This window comes from Octodon degus, unplaced genomic scaffold (assembly GCF_000260255.1).
Source record: "Octodon degus isolate 3935 unplaced genomic scaffold, OctDeg1.0 scaffold00031, whole genome shotgun sequence".
NCBI lineage: Eukaryota > Metazoa > Chordata > Mammalia > Rodentia > Octodontidae > Octodon > Octodon degus.
In genome coordinates this window covers 3,298,158-3,307,945 of record NW_004524607.1, presented here as the reverse complement: position 1 = coordinate 3,307,945, position 9,788 = coordinate 3,298,158, and the positions used below count along the sequence as shown (strand labels likewise).

At 48.6% G+C, this 9,788-nt stretch overlaps 1 protein-coding gene across 3 annotated transcripts in view; it reads right to left on the bottom strand.

Moving 5' to 3' along the window:
• Positions 1–6: 6 nt before the first annotated feature.
• The window catches only part of Gli3 (GLI family zinc finger 3), a 278,402-nt gene continuing 268,620 nt past the window's right edge, over positions 7–9,788 (bottom strand). For 2 of the 3 annotated variants that reach the window (XM_004629558.3, XM_023713476.1), the window contains exons 13-15: positions 8,720–9,010; positions 4,809–5,136; positions 7–3,607 (exon numbers count right to left, since the gene is read on the bottom strand). In XM_004629558.3, the coding sequence (XP_004629615.1) occupies positions 1,296–3,607; positions 4,809–5,136; positions 8,720–9,010 (2,931 nt within the window). In that variant the 3' untranslated portion in view covers positions 7–1,295. The remainder of the gene's footprint in view (positions 3,608–4,808; positions 5,137–8,719; positions 9,011–9,788) is intronic. The other variant, XM_023713477.1, reaches the window with a different exon arrangement.

Here is a 9,788-nt window from a genome sequence, read left to right as displayed (position 1 = left end):
CTTCCTTCCTTCCTTCCTTCCTTCCTTCCTTCCTTCCCTTCCTATTGTCAAATGCTAAAATTGGATGAGCTGATTTATTCTTGATATCAATATATAGGTGCTTTTTCTTTTAGGTCTAAGTTTTTAAAAATCTCTTAAAAAATAAGACACTTTGAATAGACAGACTCCTTCACTGTAGTGGAGTTAATAAATGTTAATGTATAGCCGATTGTGGGGTTGTTTAAATGCCTATATACATAGAGCTACAGATAATCAATCCTTAGTGATCTATGACAATGGGAAAGAGATGAAACTAATCAATACAGCTAACCCTCAAGTACCCTCCAACCTAATTCTACCCTCTTGCTTCAATCTATCACCTATCCAACTTTTTAGGAGAACGGAAAGAAGGAGCGATGTGCCTCAGCATCACCAACTGCCTGTTCTGTCTCACTGCAGCGCTAAGCAGCAGTGAATATTCATCAAGCTAGAGAGAAGGAAGAGAGATAGCTGAGAACTGACCACATAGATGAGCCCAAAGCACACTTAAGGAAGCGAAAGACTTATGGAAGCGCACAAAGCAGGAGCTGAGGGGCTCACCTGCAAGCGCCCCACCTATCCATTGGTGTGCCCTGTGGAGAGCATAACCTGAATTACACTGGGGTTGGGAGCACATAAAATCTGTCTATGCACCCTGAAATGATGATCAAACTCACTATCCACATTCTGATTCTTGTGCTCAATGTGGGAATTTAACATGCACACACACACACACACACACACGCACGCACGCACGCACGCACATGCATACACACACACACTCCAAACATTGAGCATATGTAAAGGGGAATTACAAAGAGTCTGGACAAATGACCCTGTGGTCACAAGCACACCAACTCCTAGTTCTTGGGCGTAACAGAGAAACATGTACAACCCTTTCAAATTTGACTTCTCTTCTAAAAAGAAAGAACCCGCACATCACACATTTACATAGGTTTACTATAAAAGGGGTGGGCTTACAGTTAAAAAGAAAAGAGGGTGGTTTTAGTGTCACAATACTGATCCAAAACTGAAATGGAAGACAGTTTCTCCCTAGAATACCTTAGGGGTTTTCAGAGTCCTTTTCCATAAAAGGAATATACTTGAAACACATCCCAGTGCGGTGAGATGACATTACTAAAATACATACAGAACTAAAAAAAAATAATAATAATAAAATAAAACAAAAAACCAAACCCAACCAGCCAACACGGTGTCAGTTCAGTCTTTCAACTCCTAGGGTTTTGCATCTGTTCGCAGTCCTTCTTGCCTAATGCCTACTGTATGACCGCAAGGAATTTGCTTTCTTCTGCGAGGGAGGTCAGCAAAGAGCTCATGTCCCCAATCGCCATGTTGGTGGTGCTCACAGACAAGGCTGGGAAAGGGAGGGAGGTTCTCGGTGTGGTGAGGCGGGAGGAGCTATGGGAAAGGTTCTGAATGATGCTTGGGCTCAGGGCCCCTGACATCAGGCTGGCGTGGTCCCCATCGTCTATGATAGCATCAAAATCAATCTGCACCCCTTCAAGGTCGTGGCTGTCGAGGCTGTCGACGGTACTCGTCACCTGGTTAGCACCTGGGGATAGTAACTCAGAGTTTTCTGTGCCTGCCCCCTGTAGCAGGCAACTGGCACTGGACATGGAGAATGAGCCAGCTTTAGTGTCCTGTGGACTGAAGCCCATAGTTTGGTCATAGAACTGACCAGAGTAATTCTGCACATTGGCACAGAGCTGCATGGGCTGCCCAGGCATCTCTGTCTTGATGCCGTTCACCCTGCAGGTCTGACTTGTGTCACTGAGCTGTCCTTGCTGAAGCATGAGGTTGGCCCTTGGCATAGCCTGGCGCCGGATGCCCCCATAGCTGACGCAGGACTGGTAGCCCCTGACCCCTGCCAGGCCAGACAGCTGGCAGCTGACTCCGTGGGTCCCGGGCAGGCAGCCCTCTGGCCCTTGGTAGGAACTGATGTGTGAGGTAGCACTGGCCTGCCCAAGCACCTGCTGCCCGGCACGGCCTGCCCCCTGGTGCTGCTGCACACTGTCCCCGAGGAGCTGGTGAGGGAGGCAGCCCTGTCCCAGAGGCTCTGGGGTCTGCATGCCACTCACTGTGATGCCAGCTGATTCGCCTGGTGCCACCGGCATGACAAAATCCAGAGGACCCCCATTCCCGTGCACAGTGGCACTCTTCAGCTTGGACCCTTGAATCCCAGCGCTGCAGGTACTGTCTAGTGTCCCAGGAGGGACAGGTTGCCTGGCCACACAGTTCACATACTGTTGGGCCTTACAGGGGTATGTAGGGAAGGCATTTCCACCGGGGCTGGCACTGGTGCCAGCAGGGATGGCCAAGGGCTCCAGGTCACTACTGTAGGCACTGCCATTTTCCCCAAGGCCCTGATATCCCCCACCTGGGCCCGGGCCAACCCTCCACGAGTTCTGCGGGGGGACCACCATGCCGCCGTACAGTCCAAAGGCCCGAGCTTGCTGTACCACGGAGCGCTGGCTGCCTTTTAGCTTGGAAGAGGGCAGGTCTGCACTTCCTGAGCTCACTTCATTCCACTGAATAGGCAGGTCACTTTTGCTGCCTTCCATGCCTGGCTGCTCCAAGGAACGGAACGGTTGGCCAGCATGGCTGTCTGGCAGCCCAGATGGGTCAAAGTCACCTGACCCGTGGGGTCCTTTGCTGTCCTCTGGGATGGCACTCTGTAAGTGCTGCCCATATCCTGCTTGATTCTGGGAGTTTAAATACTGCACCACATCGTCAGGCAAGAAATCCTCATCATTCAAGTTGGCATCAGCATCCATGGTCAGGGACTCCAGCGTGATGTTCTCCGTGATGCTGGGAGGACAGGGGGACACATGGAAGGGACGCGGCTGGTTGCCCTCAGGCCGAGTATAATTCTGCAGCACCAGGTTCCGCTTTTCAGCAGATGGAGGACTGAAGCTGTTGAGGCTGCTAAAGCGTGGGGCCCTGGGTGGTGGCAGGCTCTCAGAGGCCATCCTCACTGGGTCACTGGCCCTCCTTACACTGTTCCCCAGGGCATCATGTGGGAGCAGATGGCGCCGGCCATAAGTGTGGGCTCCCCCATCACTGCATCTCCGAGGAGGGTGCACGGGAGGCAAAGTCACCCCAGACTCCCGGCTGTCCCCGAGCAGGGCCATTCTGGTCTTCAGGCTGAGCTTCTCCATGTGTGGCAATGGTGTGGGCGGTGGCCCTCCGGTGGCCGCGGCATACTTGGCCTTGAGGCGGTACTGTTGGGCAGGAGTAAGGCTGAGCAGGCTGGGCAGCCCGTCACTCTGGCTGGCCTCGCTGGACCTGCGTGAGGCATCGGTGGAGATGGGGTCATAGGAGTCAGCCACGCTCACATTCTGAGGCCGGCCCTCCGCTTGCGATGCCTCACTGGACCTGCGGCTGGAGAAGCATGGGGAGATGCCCGAGGAGCGGCGGCTGCTCAGGTAGGCAGAGCTGATGGTGCTGGTGTTGCTGTCCCTTCGGGCGAGTGTGTTCAGCATGGTGAGGTCTACCCCAGGGAAGTCACCTCTGTTTGGGAGAAGAGTCACGGGTCCACCCGAACTGCAGTTGTTACCGGACTGTGTGCCTGCAGAGGAAGTGGGCAGAGAAAACAGAAGTTGTGAACCCAAGGGCGCCTTCAACCAGGTATGCAAAGGCTTTGAAGCACCTTTCGCCTCCCCAGGTCTCTGTGGTCTCTGAGGCAACCACACAGCTCTGGAGCCCTGAGCTCCAGCAGCCACAGACAACAGCAAGTAAATGAATGTGGGGTGCACTAGTACTTTGTTTACAAAGACAAGCAGCATGGTGTACATGGACTCTGGGCTGTATTGTGCTGATCCCTGGTTTAAACAAAGCAATGTCAACCTTCCCTCAATTTAGGTAAGGTCCTCCATTGGCACAACGCCAAGGACAAACCAGCATGACTCGAGACACACATAGCGCCCAAGTTTATGCAACAGTATTTCCCCGTTTCACATGCACAGTCAGGCTTCCCATTTGTCTCACAGCCTATAAATGGGACACCGAGAGCAGCACCTTTAGGATGGGGTCCAGGTATTGTGAGCCTGGCCACTGACTCCTCCAGTGCCAGGTGAAAAGCAAACCTGATCTAGGGGGTAGGGGATGACCACGGGAAGGGATACTCGGGTCTCCTAAATTAGCAACTAAATGTGGTTGCTAATTTCTGGGTCTTAGATTTTGGAAATCAGACAGGGTGTGAACCACGATGCATCTGCCAAGGAGATTATTTCATTCTCAGGGCATGTGTCACTCACTGTCTTCCAGTTGTATTATTCTGTTCCGGACCACAGGAACCATCCAGAAAGGCAACTCTAGTGGGGTGAGAATTCTCTGTTCTCTGCCTCATGAATTCAGGCAAGAATTAAGAAATGGTCTCCACTTCTATAACCTCAGATCTGATACTGGAGCTCTGTCTAGAATTTTATCCTGCCAGGCCCTTCCCTGTCCTGGCCCTGCTGCTCCTGTGCATCCCATGGGTCAGGCCCCCAAGCTGGGGCCTCTCTGCCTGCCCTCCCCATTTCCTGGCCTCCTGTCATTGTCGCCTCTGCCCCTGAGAGCATAGCCAATTGTCTTGCATGTGCTTTGCCCAGGTGTGTTTTTGAGCCCCTATAGCCTGACTGGTGATACTATGAGTTTTTTGTTTTTTTTTTTTTTTTCAAATGGGTGAATTTATGGCATACTTTTAGTTAAGACTGGCAGGAAAGCTAAGAAACATTCTGAGATAAACAGAGAAACCTAAGCAGGCCTGGGATCCAATGGAGACTCACCACTTCCTATGAGAGGAGAGACCGCAGGGGCTTTAGGGGGTAGAATGGGGTTCAGTCGCGGAAGCATTCCATTCACTTGTTTCAACCTTTCGAGTTTGATGTGCTCCATCCATTTGGTCCCTGCTGGATTCCTCCTGGCTTGCAAAGCAAGGGCTGTGGTGGCAGTGGAAATGGTCGAGTCCATGATCGGGGTTTCGTCGATGGCACTGAGGTCTGCAACACTACCTCCATCGGTCAGAGGAAGCTCGAGCCCACTGTTGGAATAGCTGCTGATGGGGGACTGTTGGCTGCTGCATGAAGACTGACCACCAGGGCTTGGCTGAGATGTCTGCGGGCATCAAGGGTGAGAGAGGAGACACCATCAGCCGGGGCAAAGGAAGGAAGCCCACAAGGACAGCTCCTGCGGACCAGGACCTTCATGTGAGCAGCTGGATGATGAGAAGGAAAACTAGGCTCTGATGGATAGAGGTGGCTTTTGGACCAAGAGGACAATGGGCTGCCAGGCCAATGTGAAGGGGGGGCAATGGACAGCAGAGGACACGGGGTGACCAGCATGAACGCAGCCATGGAATCCTGTCCCAAACACCAATGCTGCGCATACACTTCCTCTTTTTCAATCAATCCACCCCTAGGACTTTCACCTTTGAGCAAATTACTGAACCATTCACAACATCCATTTCCTTATCTGTAAAATGGGCATCTTTTATTTTAAGGATTGTTGTGGGGAATTAATATGAAGTCCAGAGAGCAGGCAGGTGCAAAAAGACTGGGATAATTATAATTAGCTCATAATACATTAACAATTATTACTGTCAACTGGTTTAATATTAGGGCTCATTTTGGGGAGCTGAAACATAAATGTAAGCTCCATTGCATGGGACACATCACGTTCTCCCCAGCAAGCGCCCCTAGAGGCTCCCCAGCACTGGCATTCAAGCTCTCTGTAATCTTTTCTTCGTCCTAGATTTTCCTGCTGTGGTGTGGCCTCAGCCAGGATGATGATCAAGGCAGGGGTAAGAGGGAAACGATCACTTTGTTTCTGCCATCGCGGCGGGCAAAGGCTGGGACATCCTGAATGTTTTGCCTCCATAGACGCCGTACCGCAGGCTATGTTCTCCTTCCTGAGGCACTCAGAGGTTCCAGCGCTTGGCATGTCTTACAGTCCTGGCCTGTCCACTGAGAACGTGGGTGAGTATGAATGTATATACCCGAATACACACATGTACAGACATGCACTCCCATAGGGACTGTAAGAAGGCATGCATGTACCTACAATTAGGAAACTGCTCCAATGAGCGCACATTTAAATAGAGATTAAACTTTTTTTGTTTTGTTTTATTTTCGTATTCTAGGGAAGGGTCTACAGGGTGTTCAGGGTCTCACTACTAGACTGGACTCATAGTGATCCACCTGTTTACAGCCTCCCAAAAGCTGGGATTACAGGTACACACCACCATGCCCAGTCTCAGTTGACATCTCAGCATGAACCGATGCCCAGTCTTAGTTGCCATCTCAGTGTGACCCAGGGTCCAGGATGTCCCAGCCTTTGTTTGCCTGCAGCAATGGCAGAAACAAACCCCCGGCCCTGTGCCTGCTTGCAGGTGCTTTAATTCGCTGAGCTAATTGGCCAGCCCTGAGACTAAATTGTTAATAACAAATATATGTAACTCTTCCTCAAAGAAGGTGGAGATATTTAGCTTAAGAATGAATTTATACTAGAATTAATAAAATGTAAGAGAGTCTGCTTGGTCAGCCCCGGTGTGATTTATTATGAAAACCTACACGAACAGAACAATGAATTTCATCATCTAAATCAACATTTTCCACATGCTGAACACTCAAAACACAACACTTTCGTGTTTAAAACATGGCGAATAATGTGCACTACCAAAGATGTCACAAAGCCACAAAACTAAAGAACATGAAATGAAGAAAACGTCAAATGTTAAAATGCAAACAAAAAGAACAGAGAAGACAAAATTCCCTCACCTTATTACCCACTGTCCTTAGGAAGTGAGAACAAGACATTGAGGAGCATTAGACAGAAGAGATGTTGCAGTAAGAAAAAAGAAGAAAGAATTTAATTCATAGCAAGATGATCAAAGTAAAGGCATGTTTCAAAGAAAGAATATTAGAAATGTAAATTTCATGGTCATTAGTAAAGACTGTGAAGCTAACTACTTGTACTCAGATGTGTGAATACCCAAATGTACAGAACAGCACAAGCATGGGAGCTTCAATTTTGGGAGAACAGGGGGCCCAGGCTTGGCTCTGTGACCCCCTTTCATTCTGTATTTATATCATTTGATTTATCCAGAAAATATGTCAGCCATCTCAGCTGTCACTGAGTCGAATCACTAGAAATTTTTATTACTATCCATTTTCTTCTTAGAGAATGAGCGTCAGGAAAGAAGAGAGCAAACCGTCGTGAGCTAGGAATACACATTAAAGGAACAAGAACTCCAAGAACATAAGCCCTAGTCTTTCCATCATGTAATCGAGGAGACCATAAATTCACTTTCCAGTTTTGCGTTCAATGCTTGAGAATAAACTGTTGAATGCTCTGTTCAATTATCACACAGATTCATGGCTCCCTCTAAACATATGAAATGCAGTTTATTCACTGATTAATTTAAAAATACAATGGTCAATCGAAATATATAAACATTTGATTAAAATGCTTCCTAAAAGCTAAGTACTGCTACCCAGTGAGAATTAGCGCTAACTCTGGAGAGCTAACTGGCATTATTTTTGGCTGGGATTCATATCACTGTGTAAAAGACCTTGAGAGTTCAAGGACAAACCCAGTAAATCGTTAAAATGCAGCTTCTCACTGGATCTGTGACTTCCTGCTCACACGGGCCTCTTGGCATTGACGTCATCACTCACGAGTTCGAAGAACGTCAGTCTCAAGGCTAGACTGACCTGACTGCAAGAACTTGCTTCCTTAACTGAGTACAAATCTGTTTCGCCAAGCTTTGCTGTGTGACCAAAACTCTAAGCACGAAACCACTACCTGGCACATCCCCTCCACAGGTGAGAGTCGGGGATGAGGTCCCACTATACTCATTTAGTTAAATCCGTAGTACATGTGACCAGAGAGAAATGTACTCAGTCTTCTCTGACAGTGACTCCTTTCATTTTCCTTGCTATTTTCTGAAATCTTCAGGTGCTTGGTCACAGCACATACAGGAAGCCAAACCATCAAGCAGCTGGAAGAGTAGCACCATCCAAGCCAAAGCAGTGTTAGGCTACAAGAATTTTTAAAAATCCTTCTTTGCTTTCGGCCTCATGCGCTCAGGCACAAATACAGAAATGGTCTGCTGTTATACTGGAGCTCTGCCTAAAACTGCACCCTGCCAGGCCCTTTTCTGTCCCCAGCCCTGCCGCTCCTGTATGTCCCCTAGGTCGGGGCCCTGGACTGGGGCCTCTCTGCCTGCCCTCCTCCTTGTCCACTGGGCCTGTCTTTGTGGGCTCTGTCCCTGAAACAGTCAGTAGTCTTGCTTGTACCTTGAACAGGCTGTTTTTGAGCCCCTAAGACCCTGCATGGTAAGTATTGGTATTTTTCATCTATTCCATTGGACTGTAAATCCCAACAGAATAAGGATTGTAGCTTATTTATCTTACAGTCACTTGGTAAAGAAGCCAGAAAACATATTTATGGAATGAGTGAATGGGTTTCTACACATTATGGGTGCATTGATCAATTTTAGAATGAATTAGGAGTCCTGGCAATGTTTTACTTAGGAGTTACCCTAAACCCATCAGCTTGGAGGACACAACCCACCTCAGGATCTCCTTGAGTCAGAGGGGCCTGATGTAGTGAGGATCTTATCCCTCTAAATGCCCTGCTGGGTTCTTTTAAGTGACTTTGAGTTGGCTATGGACAATCAGGAGAGGGAATGACATACCATGGGCTTCTCGGCTTTGACAGTCTTCACCTGGAGGCATTCTTCCCGCTTTGAGGTAGTGGTGCTGAGGTCTTTCTGCTCCCCGAGGGCTCCCTGCGTCAGCCGACCAGGGGACCTGGACTGGGAATGGCTGCCGGAATCTCTGGGGGGCGGGGGCCGAGGGTGCATGTCCCCTCTCTGCTTCTTGGTGACATGCGCCTCAGGGCCGTGCACAGTCTTCACATGCTTCCGCAGGGAGCTGGGATCCGTGTAACGCTTTGTGCAGCCTGGAATTTTGCACACGTACGGTTTCTGCCGAATGCCACAAGAGTTCAAGTACAGATTGTTAGGAAAGTGATCACGCTCCCACCCTGTGCTTGCTACATTTTTAATTTTTTCAAAACACTTTTACAAAAGGCTTGGAGGTATTCAAATGCCTCTACGAACTAACAGCTTAATAAAGCCATTCAGATGTGGTTCAGGGTCCACAGAATCCAGTTTAATAGATGATTATTTTAGAGAGTGCTCTGGGGAGCTAAGAAGGTGGAAATTGCCTTTACGTTCTTGGGAGCTCTTGTGCTCTGAGTGGAAAGAAACATCGCGGTGTGATGCATGTCAAGTGTTCAACAGATATGTGAGGAAACTGTGCTGCTGCTGCTGCTGGTGACAGTGGTGGTAGCAGACAGTGTTAATGACCCCCATCACCTATGATGCCAGACACCTTCCTTTCAGGAGATATAGGCAAAGACATTTCATAGAGATAGCCTGCTTTTCTGATATAACATCATATGTTATTTTCTGATATAACATCATATGCTATTTTCACACAAGCATAACAGAAAAACTGCCTATTCGCTCTTCCCTGTGAAATATCGCTGAAATAATCCACAGGGTCTGTGAACTCAGGGTATGCTGCTCGGGGCTGGTAGGGGATGTTCTGGAACTGGGATTTTTATATTTTTTTATTTGTTATTTTTTTTTGTGGTACCAGAGATCAAACTGAGGATTTTGTGCTTGCCAGGCAGCTGCTCATGCTGCTGAGCTATGCTGCTGAGTTATGCCCTAGCCTCTAGGACTGAGATTTTTAATT